General features: G+C 45.3%; 2 protein-coding genes across 2 annotated transcripts; one reads left to right on the top strand and one right to left on the bottom strand.

Moving 5' to 3' along the window:
• Positions 1–1,231: 1,231 nt before the first annotated feature.
• LOC114850085 (potassium voltage-gated channel subfamily H member 5-like) lies at positions 1,232–9,998 on the bottom strand. The gene is made up of 12 exons (XM_029142062.3): positions 9,073–9,998; positions 7,901–8,024; positions 7,692–7,798; positions 7,440–7,568; positions 7,009–7,124; positions 6,542–6,934; positions 6,376–6,462; positions 5,522–5,951; positions 3,638–3,837; positions 3,153–3,405; positions 2,878–3,074; positions 1,232–2,332 (listed from the first exon to the last, which is right to left on the bottom strand). The coding sequence occupies exons 1-12, from the start codon at positions 9,143–9,145 to the stop codon at positions 1,238–1,240; spliced, it is 3,204 nt and encodes a 1,067-aa protein (XP_028997895.1). The 5' UTR covers positions 9,146–9,998; the 3' UTR covers positions 1,232–1,237.
• A 274-nt stretch (positions 9,999–10,272) lies between these two features.
• Positions 10,273–14,003, top strand: LOC114850089 (sphingosine-1-phosphate phosphatase 1-like). The gene is made up of 3 exons (XM_029142065.2): positions 10,273–10,950; positions 11,863–11,952; positions 12,262–14,003. The coding sequence occupies exons 1-3, from the start codon at positions 10,273–10,275 to the stop codon at positions 12,811–12,813; spliced, it is 1,320 nt and encodes a 439-aa protein (XP_028997898.1). The 3' UTR covers positions 12,814–14,003.
• Positions 14,004–14,739: the final 736 nt, after the last annotated feature.

The following is a 14,739-nucleotide window of genomic DNA, read 5'->3' as shown; positions in this document are numbered from 1 at the left end:
AGACGTACAGACTCAAACCTCCTCTGCTGCTGTTCACAACCCCTGAGCTGACTGAACAACGGGTGGAAGACGAACAGGGGCTGCAGATTCTAAGACGTCTGAATAAAACACAGACTTTGTGCTGCATGACAGACGACACTGACCAGACGGTGAACTGGCATCGGTTTCATTATTCAGGTCACTGTTGGATGCATGCACAGCATTTGACACAGCATGTCTAATAAAAAATATTGCCTCAGCTATAGTCACATGCTTACATCTTTACAGGCACACAGTAAATATTGGGTATCATCTAAAACTTGGTGACATCAGAACAAATATACCTGAGCAGGGGGCAAATGAATGTGAATAATCATACAGTTCATTACTGTAATTAAACATTAATCAAATACAATATTATATATAATTATTATATTAATAACCTGCAATTATTGCAATATTATTTGTTTTTTTTACATGCACAGGAAAGTACAATTTAACGAATTTCTGAACAATCCATAATATAAATGTATCGTGTTTAAACATATCCAGACACTAAAATTATATTTATTCATGATCGTGTTATCTTGTTCATAGTCTATTTGTGCATTGGTGTATTATTTTTTAATCTTTGATTCAAAGAGGTGCCACACATAAGAAACACAAACAATTGAGCGTGCTCAAGCCCATGAACTGCTGACTACGTGGGAATGAAGCACGTCTGAGTGAGGCTGTGTTATTGTAAGGCACATGAATTTAAACCTGACTTCACCGACTCCAGAGAAAGTGAATTCGTTCTGTAATTTAACATCCAGGAAGGTGATAAAATGGTAACTTGGAAATATAAACTTAAAACGTGTCATAAATAAAAACATGACGTCATCTGCACATACTATTAGTGTTCAGTCAGGTGACAAATTCAAAGGAAACAGATGAGCTGGAAGAGACCAGGACAGTGTCACTGCTTCTGTCCACACAGTGGTCATGTGGACGGTCCATTTTAACCTACTGGTCCTGATCAGCAGTTTCCACACGAACATGGCTGGATGTTACTGTAAGGAAGCATCTAAATTGGATTTGTTTTCCACTCATTTATTGGTTTCTTCTTTAATTTGTCATTTTCTGCACCTTCTTTTAAAAATTTCCTACTTGGTTTCCCATAATATATTACATAACGTCTGCCCCATCAGTCAAAGACTGAATAAAAGTAAGTCCATGCAGTGTTCACCCATGCGCGCACACGTTTCCCACAGCTCATTCAAAAAGGCCCATCGTCCGTCTTTGGTGACGCCGGTCTGGACCCGGCCACGCCGTCCTTGACTCTCGACTTGGGAGAAGTCGATGGCGGCAGCGAGAGTCTCCTTTTGACTGACAGCAGCCGGAGGACCTCGCTCACCTGGGACTCGAGCGCCGACAGGCGGCCGCTCAGGATCTGGATGTCCCCCTTCAGCTCCACCTTGGCCTCGTGCAGCGTGGCCTGGAGCAGCGCCGGCTCGGACGCCGGCGGCGCGAAGGCGTGTCTGAGCGAGGCCTCGCTGTCGGCGCCGAGGCCGTGCTCGAAGGGGTTCCTCTCCATCGGGCTCTTCTCCAACGGGCTCCGCTCGAAGGAGCTCCTGGAGTCCCCGGCCCTGTCGATGCGCAGGTCGCTCTTGGTGATGCCGCTGTCGCACGAGTCCGTCTTGTGCAGGGCGCCGGTCTCCTCCCCCGCCCCGTTCCCGCCCACCTCCCCGCCTTCCTCGCAGCCGAAGTGTTCGGACGACTGCGGGGCCTCGGGCCACTTCTCCGCCCGCTGGCCCGGCTTCTCCTGCTCCGCGGCGGGAGGCGCCGGGGCCGCGGTGGCGGCGTTCCTGAACTTGGCCCAGCCGCGGGCGCCTCTGCCGCCGGCGGCGCCGCCTCCGGCCGCCTCTGCGCCTGCACCGGCGGCCGGAGCGGCGCTGCTGACCTTCTGACAAGGCCTCGGCACAGGCTCCCCGGCCTCCTGCGGGCAGCTCTTCCCCGACAGCTCAGCGTGAGAGGACGCCTGGGCAGGAGCTGCCGCGGTGCCTCCTCTCCCGGCGCCCCCGGGGTGGGGGGCGTATTTCCTCACAGCAGAGGCGTAGTCCTGCTGCTGAGGGGACACAGGCCGACTCTGAGGGAAGGGGCTGACCTGCTGCTGCTGCTGCTGCTGAGGCTCCACCTGCACACAGTTGTGACCGCAGTGAGGCTGGGGCTCCGCCGGCGCCGGGCCGTCTCGCTGCTGCCTGAACCTCTGGAACAGCTTGCGGACCGGGTGGTCTTCGGGGATGGACAGCGTCACCTCGCTCTTCTGGCGCTCCTGCTCCCTCTTCACGTCGGCAATCTTCCTGAAGATAACCTGCAAAGAGACACGCTGTAAACGGGATGTTTTCCATTTATGTAATGCATGTAACCGAATAACATCCAGAGTTAAAATATTGATGACTTGGAGGCAGTAATGCACAAAAGAAGCCATTACTGGAGCAACAGATGTTTGTGGTAGTAACACTCAGCAAAATAACCGCTGCTTGAAACGCTGAGGCACATTTTACGCGGTGAACAGAACAGCAGCAACGAGGGCAGGAGTTAAAAGTTAAAGCCGCCGTGTGAAGGCGTGAACCGTGTTAAAGCTGCTGAAATGAATAATCCATGACTTTATTTTCATTGAATACAGTGAAGTAAAAGACATGAATCTTTTAATGTGCAGCCACAAATTCCCCCTCAGTCGGACGCGTGGCGTGATTTCTGCATATACGCTTACGTAAGAGCTTGTATAACGGAGCGGCAACAAACTGGAACTGGAAGTTGAGGTGAAGCCAAAGAGCGAATGTGAAAGCTTTGGAGTGTCTGTGGCGGTGGAGCGGTGGCTCCCGCGGGATGCGGGGGTTCAGAATGCTGCGGTACCCGTTTTCGCAGGTTGCAGGTGAGGATGAGGTTGCGGGAGAAGGAGTTGGCGAAGGCGGTGTAGAACTCCAGCACCTTCATCAGCGCCTCCCTGCGGATGACGTGCAGGTCGCAGTAGGTCAGCGCGCGCACGTTGGCGCAGGCGCGCGCCGGCGTGGTCTCCTTCCAGAACACGTCCCCGAACACGTCGCCTTTACCTGCACGGAGGCGGACGTCAGCGCGCGGGCACAGACCAGAACCACGTCGCCCCCCGCTCCCCCCCCCCCCCCCCTCACCCAGTATGGCGATGACCTCGTCGTCCTGGATGACCTCCAGCGACCCGGAGACCACGAAGCACAGCGTGTCCAGGCTCTCGCCGACGTGGAAGATGAGGTCGCCGGGGGCGCAGTGCGTGGTCTGGAACTCCACGGCCAGCGAGCGCAGGCACCCGTCGCTGGCCAGGCGGAACGCCGGGTGGTCGTTGAACACCTGCCGGTTGAGGTGCACGCAGATGTCGGCGCGCATGTCTTTGGGGCAGATGGCGAGGACCTGGGACGCGGCGGAAGAAGCCAGTGACTCACATGCGTTCTGTTTGTGACCTTTGAGGCTCGTTATTGTTCACATCAGCACGTTAACCTTTCAGCACATACATTTTTTATGATACTGACAGTTTTTACCTTTGGCTGGTTAGTAAAATATTGATTATATGCGGTTTGAAGTGCTGAGTATTCCAGCATGACTTTAATTGAATATCAGATACTGCTAATATTAGTTCTAATACCTTATCTGTGTCGATGCCTTTAGACATGGCCCAGGTGGACACGATGAAGTCCATGACCCTCTCGCTCAGACCTTTGGGGACCTGATAGAGTTTGAGGAAGTCGCGCACGTTGTTGAGCATCTCGTGGTAGCGGTTGGTGTTGGTGTACATCTGCTGGAAGATGGTGGTGACGTTTCCAAAGATGGTCGCATACAGCAGCGCTGAAAGAAAACAGAAAAGATGAATAAAAAATATTATATTTATTGTATTGTTAGTTTGTTCTGATTTTACTTGACCTTTAAATCCTATTAAACTTTTATTTTGATAATTGGAAGGTCAACTTTAGAGAATTTCAATTTATTAAAGTAAACACACATTCAACACAAGATTATCATGTAGTTGAAATGAAATTAGGATAAAATGAATGTATTGCCCATGTATTTTATCCCACAGCCACATCCGAGTGGTAGACACAGCTTTTATAATTGAATTCATAATGGGCATCTCCTTCACTGCAGCGCTGCAGCGACCTCAAAGAGTCACTCGGCATCTCCTATCATGGAGTTCTACCCGCTGAGGAGGAACGACTTGTCGTTAGCGGTGGCGAAGGATCACGGAGGTTGGGATACGTCTCTAACGCGAGGGCTCGTTGTCCGTTTACGCTCGGGCCTGCGGGCGGCCTCACATAATTGCTGTATCCGTAGCAGGAGATCCGGGGGCCGCGATGGGAGCGGACGCTCGTGCGAGGCCGAGGTCCTCGTGATGCAGACGCCACCGCGCAGCCGTGGCTGTTTGCTTTTGGAAGCAGGGACCAGGAAGCGGAGCTGTCACTTTGAGTTCCCCTCACGCTGTGGCTTGCATCACTTTACATGCTGCTGGTGGGAGGAGGTCGTGGTGGAGCAACTGTAAACGAGCTGAGGTGGAGCCGGTGACACTAAAGGTAAAGTTATCACTGTAATAAAACAGACACCTGCTTTTAAGTGCCTCATTTCAATTAGAATATGAATTTGTGAGGTTAAATTAATTGAAGGTTCATCATAAAGTTAGTAAAGATTATTGTCAACAATTTGCACATTAGGCATCAGTGAAAGCAACACACAAAAACGACGCCGTTCCAATACTCGGTGGCGACGGCCAGCCTTGCTCAGCGGCTGTGATGGACGCTCAACATGTCACTTTTTATTATCCACAGAGCCGAGGAGCACAGGAACTCCTCTGTGGTTCAAACGCAGGGACCAAATGTGAATTACACAACCAGAACCAGCAGAGTCAGTGGACGTCTTCACTTATGTTCACAAAGCTTAAGCGGCATCAAACTGCAAATTAACTATGACTGCATGAAATTCATGCTTTTTTCCAATTATGTTTTCATAACAAACAAGAACAATTCAACATCTGCTTGACCACACGCGACCCCTGAGAAGCAGCACCAGTACGTGTTGATCAAAAACCTGTGCAACGTCTATACAGTACCATATGCTTCCTCCCCGGCAGCTGCTGCACAGCAGCACATTATCTTACGTACAAGTCCATGCATCCAGACTGCTTCCAGTCCTGCAGAGATCTGCTGCTCTAAATGAACGAACGCATGAATGAGGTGGACGGCATCGGACGATGTAGGCTTCACTGGGTGCGGAGCGATGCTGAGCTCGAGACCAAAGCAGCTGAAACAGCTGGAGTCAAATGCGAGGCCTTGGATGACTTTTAAATGTGTATTTGGATTAGACGACGTTGTGACGTGGTTTCACCATTTGCTCTATTAGCCCACATTCACCCCGGGAACAATAACAACAGAAGACGCTCTTTGTTATGTAACATAAGACCTTTTAGATCAGTTACTGCTGCAAAAGGAAAAAAATATGTATTCTAACGTGTAAAGAAAAGAAGATTAGGGGGAGTACTTACAGCCCACCATCATCATAGCTACGGAGAAAATCTTCTCGCCATCTGTGGTGGGAGCGATGTTGCCAAATCCGATGGTGGTGAGACTCGTCATTGTGAAGTAGAGGGAAGAAATGTAGAGCGTGTCTTTGTTGGGCCCACCTTCCCACTGGCCGGTGCCGCTGGCGTTGTAGCGGTAGGGGGTCCCTATGCTGAGGGCCAGCTGGTACAGCCAGCTGTCCGTCTTGATGGTGTTGGTGGCTTCGTCGATGACTTCGTAGTCGCCGATGCTGTACCAGATGCAGGCGAGCCAGTGGGCCACCAGGCCGAACACGCACACCAGCAGCACCAGCACGGCGGCGCCGTACTCCAGGTAGTGGTCCAGCTTCCGGGCCACGCGGCCCAAGCGGAGCAGGCGGATCACCTTCAGGGAGCTGAAGAGGCTGCTGAGGCCCTGGAGCGCGAGGCGGAAGCAAACAACAACTCACTACATGTCAACAAGACATTAATAATATGATTAATTAATGGATTAATTAAAAACACTAGCCCAGTCCTCCAAATGCAGGAGGTTTTATTTAGCAGCGACTGATTTCTGCAGATGGTAGACGTTCCAGTCCTGTTAGACCAGAAATAACTAAATGTTCAGTCCAACAAAGAACAGTTTGGCTACTTAGGGCAGAAAAAACAAACTATAGTCACATCTAAACAGCTGATGAGTGACCAAACTTTGAGCGTTTATTGTGTTTTTGCTCTGCTTTGGCCTCCACCAGCTCGATGACACTGGCTTCAAACAACCCAGCAGCGAGTTGTTCATCATCAACATCCTAGACTCTCACATACAAACTGTATAGATTTCAATGGGTTTATTAGTGATTTACTGGAAGTAGCGAGTCTTCAGTCCGTGTGGTATTTCTGTGGAACGATTCTCTGAGATGACTAGTTGGAGAGGAGGAAGTGATGACGTCCTACAACAAAAACAGAACAATTTTAACATCTTCAAAACCTCAATGAATAAAAACATAACACGTGATGAATTTTACACACCTCATCCACATTTTCAAAGGCATTGATAATGTCGTAGGGCAGACAGGACAGCAGGTCGATGACGAACCACGTCTTCAGGTAGTTCATCCGTATCAGCTTGGCGTCCGAAATCACCTCCCCCGCGGGGCCCACGAACGTCGTGTGGAAGTTGAGCACGATGTCGACGAGGAAGATGACGTCCACGACGCTGTCCAGCACCAGCCAGGCCAGGTTGTTCTGCTTGGTCCTGAAGGACACGTTGTAGGGCACCATGATGGCCGTGTAGAAGGTGAGGATGAGGATGACCCAGTCCCACGTGGTCTTGAAGGTGCAGTAGTGGAGGATGATGTGCGGCGGCGTCTTCGGGGCCTCTTGCTTGTACTGGGGGAGAATGTCTGAGCCCAGCTGGAGGGCCTTTCACGGAGAGGAGACAAGAGTAAAGTCACGGAAGCGGCCGTTTTGCGGATTTCTTCTTCGGGGATTCTCACCTCGGCCAGCCGTGACGGCTTGTGGCTGACCTCCGTCTGGCTCAGTGGGGCCAACTGCTGCACCAGGTTGCGGTTGTTGGTGAGCGCTCGCGTGAGCCTGGCGAACTTTGTCCATCCTGCTCAGAGACAAAGGGAGGGGGAGTATTTTTTATCTAGTGAAAGTTGAAGGAGTGCGTTTTAGACATGTAGCTTCTGCATGCTGCTGTACTTCCTTGTTTCTGCCTCATGTATATAAAGGACTTAATGGCAGACTTATCCACACAGATACCAGCGTTCACTGACCCGCACACGCAACACCTGGACGGCTCCGCTGTATGGTACAAGCAGCAAACAGCTGTTAAGTCGGACGCGCTGCAGACTTTTGCCTGCACCCGCCCTCCTGTGCGCAACTGGGAATCCTGAAGCTTCACGTTAAATAGGAAACAACTCACCTTTTGTTGACTCGTCCTCAATAGGCTGCTTGAAAAGTGTGATGTCTCTGAAGGTACAGAGGAAAAGCACCACTTTGTCATTCTCATTTCTGATGGGAGCCACCTGCATGTACAGCCATATGGGAGTTCCTGCAAACAAAGCAGAGGTGGGAAACCGTACCTACACACATATTACTGTCATAATTACTTAATTTGTAAATACAATGTGAGCAGGCATCTCAGGTCATATAGTACAACAACAGTGATACTCACTGTCCTTAGTATAAAGCAGCACCTCGTAGAAATTAGACTCATAGCTGTCAAAGGTTTGTCTGATGTTATCGATGGTCTGTTTATCGGTCAGGTCACCATACATGAAACTGTAAATGACACAAGGTGAGTAAATATGAGTTTCTGGCGTATCGTCTGAGTGGATATCGTGGTGGTCACGTTTTGTTGCAGTCTTATAATCTCCATCCTACTTGCACGTGCTGCTTTTGTGCATGACCTCGGCTCTGTGGTAACCGGACAGCTTGCAGAAGCCATCGTTGCTGTACACAACTGGCCACTCCACGATCTGTGCATTTCCCAGCAGGAAGCTGGTTTCTGAAACAAAACAGGGATATTTCACCTTCTAAAACAAATCTGCTTATGGTTTTGTCTTGTCATCGCCCAAAAGGAGTTATGCAACTGGGGCCGGAGTGTCTGTGTAGCTGCAGCCACACTTGTCTTGTCTTCCTTTAGACAGACTTCAACACACTTCAAAAAATCATATGTGTCACAAATGAACCAAGATACAGAAAATATATATTTTACTTATTAATACCAGTACGAAGTAAACCACATTTTATATAATTTCCACATACACTGTAAACCATGAGCAAAAAACATTTATACTAATCAGACTATTCTTTGTTCAATACTGTAAATTAAGCATTGATACTAAATATTAATAGCAAAATACAGTTTCCAGCTCTTCTAAGTTTGGAGGAAGTTGCTTTCAGGAGATAAATTATATTTCCTACATATTAAATTGTACAGTCTCCATTAAAATTGGTAAACTTTAAGTATTTGCATGTTAAACTTCACATAAATCCTCAGAGTTTCAAGTTGGTTTTATTTACTGATATGCATTTACATGCTTTAGAGTCCGAGCAACTCAAAGCATGCTGCTTGTAAGACAAGTTACTGTCTCTGTCAATATGTGCGATTCATTTTAATGCAGCAAATTAATGAGTGCAGCTTGTTTTGCTAAGTTGCAGCAAAATATGCACAACTCACCAGATTCTAGTGCAGTGTTTTATATAGCAAATAACATTAGGCCACCTCAAAAGATACATTAGGCCACCTCATATATACATATATACATATATACATATACATACATACATACATACATACATACATACATACATACATACATACATACATACATACATACATACATACATACATACATACATACATACATACATACATACATACATACATACATACATACATATATATATATATATATATATATATATATATATATATATATATATATATAATATGAAAATTAAGTATCCCAGCTTTGTGGGTGCGTCCAGAATTGATTGACAAGTCACATCAGCGTCAATAAGTCTGGTGTCTTTTTCAGACTAAAACTCACCGCTGGAGCGCCGGACTATATTTTCCAGAAAGGTGTTCTGCGGAGCGACCAGTCCTCTCTTGCCCCCATGCATTATGACTGCGTGATGCTCGATGGTCCTGCTGATGTTACTTCCCCTCAGCGATCCGCTCAAGAACCTGAGAGACGACTTTTAATGTCAAGTGTACCAGAACCTATTAGAGCCACATCCGGCCATTAGTTTATAAATTAAAGCATCAAGTCCGTTTGTGGAATGCTTTTTTAAAATTTGATTGTTCTATTTAATAATGAACATGGGCTGTTTGTATAATTAAGAGTGTAAAACTCGTTTTTCTATAGCACATTTACGGCCACATTGGTCATAAACTTCGGCCGATATGTGCACACAATTTTTGCAAAAAGCAAATGTCAGTTGATTTTCAGCAATTTTTAGAAAAAAATTTGTATATTATTGGTTTGCACGGTGGTTTGCAGAAATGTCTCATTTGGCGACTTTAGACAAAAGAAAGACATCGTTTTATTTTGAAAACATGCAGCCGTTAGTTTCTGGACGTAATTCTGGTCCTCTTAGTTTCAATCTTTGTGTTTGCTGTATCCACTTGAAATTATCTTTAGCTCAAGAGCTTATATTTGCATTTAATTTATAAAGCCTGTAATGATTTTAGTTTTTTAACATAAAATAAACAATAAAATAAAACAATAGTAAAGCAAATGAATGTTGCCACCAATATATATGCGATGGACATTTACAATAACAATTCAAATAGATTACCTTTCATACAAATTTCATACAAAGTACTGGCCCAATTTTAATTCTTCCGCTGCTTTACGATGTCACACTGCTGTTGAAAGGAGATTTTAATGTAATACGCAGTATGTCCAGCAGATGGGGGAGCAGACCTTGTGCGTTTTCAGTGGCAAAGTTAAGAGAAAGGGAGAAGAAACACGTCACACGAAGAAGAGAAACCGGAAGTGTAGCAGCTTGACGCAGTTAGGTGGGTTTGTGCGACTGTTATGGAGAAGTAATGGTTAACGGACTTTGGCTGTTGTCATCCAAAGCGTCCACCCGGTGTGTGATTGAATGCAGATATCAGGCAGACGCCTCCTCTGAGTCTCGTTTGTTTCCCTGGAGGAAATGCTCGTAAAGCGGCGTTGATGGACATGAACATCGTCTTTACAGCGGAACACTTTCGTGCATTTTAAAGTTTGTTGTTTTTAGCCATGGCGAACGACTTTGTGAAGAGGTTAGTGCATGTGTGCAATTATCTCCAGGACCCTTGCCAAGTAGCGAGGTTTCAAAAATTCTGCGGTGTTGAAGGGACCTTCCCCGGGGCAGCCGCCAAGCCGGACCTCGGCGCGTCGCAGCCGGACTGTCCCGGGCTGAGGAAGCGGGTCCAGCAGGGGGGGCAGAGCCCAGAGGGGGGTTCTGAGAACGGGGCAGCTGGAGATGCCACCTTACCGCAGATGAATGGGCTGCAGGGTGACGTCTCCGCCGAGTCCGACGGGGTGTCAGCGGAGACCACCAGAGCAAAGCCGCTTCGCAGGAACTCCCTGACCGGAGACGTGGGCCAGGAGTTCCTGATCCACAACAAGTTCCTCTTCTACCTGTTCACGTTTGGGACCGAGTTGGGCAACGAGATGTTCTTCATCGTCTTCTTCCCCTTTCTGTTTTGGAACATTGACGCACTGGTCAGCCGGAGACTCATCGTGGTTTGGGCCTGGAACCTGTTCGTGGGACAGTCCACCAAGGACATGATCCGCTGGTCCCGGCCGGCCTCCCCGCCTGTGGTGAAGGTGGAGGTCTTCTATAACTCCGAGTACAGCATGCCGTCCACTCACGCGATGACGGGGACAGCTATACCTTTCTGTGTCTTCATGCTGACCTGTGGACGGTGGCAGGTGAGCGGAACCGTCAACGTGTCAAAGCACCAAATGCAGCCGCTGCAGCACGAACAGTGGGATAATAGGTTCAGGTCCCAGGGACCACAGCTTCATGTTTATACCTGCGACAAAACAAACAGTTGTTAGGTACTAAATATCAATTTAATCACTGATCAAATTATTAGAAAACTTTTAATGGGGAATTAAAACTGTATTCGTTGAGGATCATTAGTTGTTGGTTAATAAAGCACACATAATAACCTACAGGATTTTGCACAGGAAGCTGCTTAGCCCAGGGGCTCACCCGCTTCCTGATTCATTCCTGTTAAATAAAGTGTATGAGCGTTGATGCATAAAACAGCTCCTCTGCTGCGTTCCCTGCAGGCTGTGTGTTTTATTTTCCAAAAATTAAAAATCCAGCTGGCTTGAAATGGACACAACAGGATATAAACACAATGAAAGTGACTGGAGGTGAGCACTAATCACAGCTCATTTATGCCCAGGGGCCCCCGGTGAGGCAACAACATCCAGCAAACAGTATGGAACAGGAAATGTAATATTGTAGAGAACTAGAAACAATCCTATAAATCCAAAATTATAACTTTCTTGCTACATCAGCATCTTTTACTTCCAGAAGGGGGGAAAAGGCATTTAAGCAAATGTTTTTTCCTGTTGCACTCACATCGGTGTTTTAGTGGCTGTAAAAGCTCTTGGGTGTTATCAGGTTTCAGTCTGCAGTCCAAAAGAGGTATCAGAAGCTGCTAGGAGGAATATCTAAAGTTTTGGTTAAAGGGTAGGTATTTGGTTTATGTTACAGTCCTTTTCAAAAGACTTTAGGAAACAGTAATGTTTGGTTGAGTAAAGAATTAATTCCATTCTGGCCATTCTGTTTTCATTTTCAATGCCATGTTTTTATGCTCTTTCTTCTAGTATCCAATCCTCTTTGGCTTCTTTGTGGCTCTTAGCTGGAGTGTCCTAGTATGTGTGAGCAGAGTCTACATGGGGATGCATTCTGTTCTGGTAAGCAAAATATATATACTGGTATAAATGTTCTTGATCAACAACACTAGCACAAGGTTTAGTTGGTTTAAGAAAAATGAACTGACTATGGTGGCTTCTAAGAAAGTTTTCCAAGACAAAATTAACAATAAAGGAAGAATCCCAAGGGTTGTAAAGTATCAGTATTGGACTTTGTGGGTGGAGAGTCCAAGTGATAGAGTAACATTAGACTGAAAGAGACACTGATGATGGTAGATATTGTTTGAGCTCTGCATGTGTTTATCAGGGATCAGTTTACCGGCTTTAATACTGCATGTGTCTGTGTTGCAGGAGGTAATCACTGGCTTCCTGTACAGCTTACTTGTTTTAGCCTTCTTCCAGCCAACTTTAGAAAAAATTGACAACTTCTACATGACGGACAGCTACGCTCCAGTAGTGGTTATCATCTCACATGTAGGTCTGGGGCTTGTGGCTTTCTCCCTGGATTCCTGGAGCACCTCTCGTGGCGATACGGCTCAGGCCCTGGGCACCGGGGCAGGAGCTGCTTTGGCTAGCCACATGAACTATAAGCTTGGGCTGCTGCCAGATCCACCTCTGTCCTCACTTCCTCTAACTTTAGCACCACTTGGCACTGCTGTGGTGGTTCGCTGCCTGCTCCGCTTCCTGATCGGAGTTGCCGTTCTCCTCCTCACAAGAATGGTTATGAAAGCAGTGACGGTTCCCTTCCTATGTCGACTGTTTGGGCTGCCCTTAGATGATGTAAGACAGGCGAGGCAGCACATGAAGGTGGAGTTGCCGTATCGTTACATTGTGTACAGTGTTGTGGGTTTTACTTGTGTCTGTTTTGTGCCTTTACTCTTTAAGATCCTAAACCTCGCTTGAGTGTTGTGTGCATGTTCTGCTGACATACGCACCTACTTCATGAAGGAAAACAGCACTTAGTTACATGATGCTTGTTGGACCCAGGATGAAAACCTCTGCTTCTGCATGACAGGACCTAAATCAAAGGAAAATTGTCATGATATTGTGTATTTTAGTACTCTCAAAAGTGATGAAAAGTTTAAACTAACAATGAATTGATCTGATTAGCAACAGAGATCTACTTAAAAGACTAATAATGCTCCATTAATGCTGCACACACCATTATAGTGGGGTGGTGAAAAAAGTCTCCAACAGATGCAGTATTTAGTCTAGTTTGCGTATAATGGGCTAAACTCTACTTTATGTTTAAAGTAACGTTTTAAAAAGGGAAGTATGTTTTCATTACCTGAAGTTAATGTCTGCAGTAGCAACCGTGGGCAGACAGCCACAAACGGGTGGTCAGTGAGTATTGATTGGTGGTTTTGTTTTGTTTTTCAGCTGATCATATAAATATCAGATACCCTGTGCATCATCCTGTGGTCAACACATTAACTGGAACTTTACTGAAAAATTATAGTTTTTCATATGTACTGTAACAATGTGTGTTTTCACATATTAAGAACCTATTGCTCTAACCTTTCATGAGTATTTATGCTGTTGTGGCATAATTTTTTTTACATTACTATAACTATCATTATTTCTTTGCCTTCTTTTTGTACTGTTGGGCTGCTACAGTATATACCCTGTGTGGAAGTTTGGCCCAAATTTAAAACCATTGCATTCTGAGATATCTGATTTAAAATGCACATTTTGTTGATATTTTTCCATCCTAACTACCTTGCTGAATATGTAATGAATATATTACTTCTATGGATTTCAGAGGCATTTCAACCTATGAAACAGTATATAAAAAGTGACCCTTGCACTAATTGTTCATCTATTATAATTGTAATCTTGATGTCTTGACTGATAATGGTTTAGTCTATTCCTGGCAAATGAGTTCACACCATCAGTACACTGAATATTTATTGGTCCAATATTACAATCACGTCTATTTGTGTATTATGTAAACTCTGTATATGAATAAATATGGAAACAATTACAAATAACCCAAAGAAGAAAACATTTCAAATCATCATTTTCATTTGCTATTTCTACAGACTTGAACAAAAATAAATAAATTATAAATAATAAACTGCTCCTAAACTAAGCCTAAAGGAGATTTTCTTGAATATGTCACATTAGTCTGCTTTTTGGCAGTACTGGTAAATCTTCTGTATATTGTATATTAGTACTATACAATAATAATACAAGCTGTTTTGTGAACTAAAACAATTCATAGCATTAACTGGATTTTTATTATCATTGTACAAGCCCAAAATACAAAATGTCAATAGTAAAGTAATGCAGGTCATGGGTTTATTACGTGACCCACTGGGTTCAGGGCCAACCTTTGAGCAGCATAGATAAGCTTTTATCTAGGGTTTACCTACATCAACATAAGGCCTAATAAAGGTTTCTGTGACGTTCTTATTGGTTAAACTCTCATGGCCTGTTTTTGTCACCTGATCCCAAAGACTTCACAGAGATCAGTACAGGACTCGCCCTCCTTTAATTCACTAGCATACACTTTTTAATAAATACAATCAAGATATATAAGGTTTGGGCTGTTAACAACACACATAAAGAGTTTTTTTTATAACCACTCATTAATTCATTACAATTTTAAGTACTACGTTTTACATTTATCTGGCTTAACCTGATGTAAGGTTAAAAATTGGGTTGCATAGATGCAGTAATTTGTAAGAACTGACGCAGCAGGGAATAAAGAGCTGTAAACTCAGCTGTTATTTAACAATACAATGTATATATATTAATATATATATTGAATATAATTTATTGCTTGATTATATATTGCATTAGCAAAGTGCACATACATAGTAACTA

Source organism: Betta splendens, chromosome 24 (assembly GCF_900634795.4).
Source record: "Betta splendens chromosome 24, fBetSpl5.4, whole genome shotgun sequence".
NCBI lineage: Eukaryota > Metazoa > Chordata > Actinopteri > Anabantiformes > Osphronemidae > Betta > Betta splendens.
This window is presented reverse-complemented; position numbering and strand designations above follow the sequence as displayed.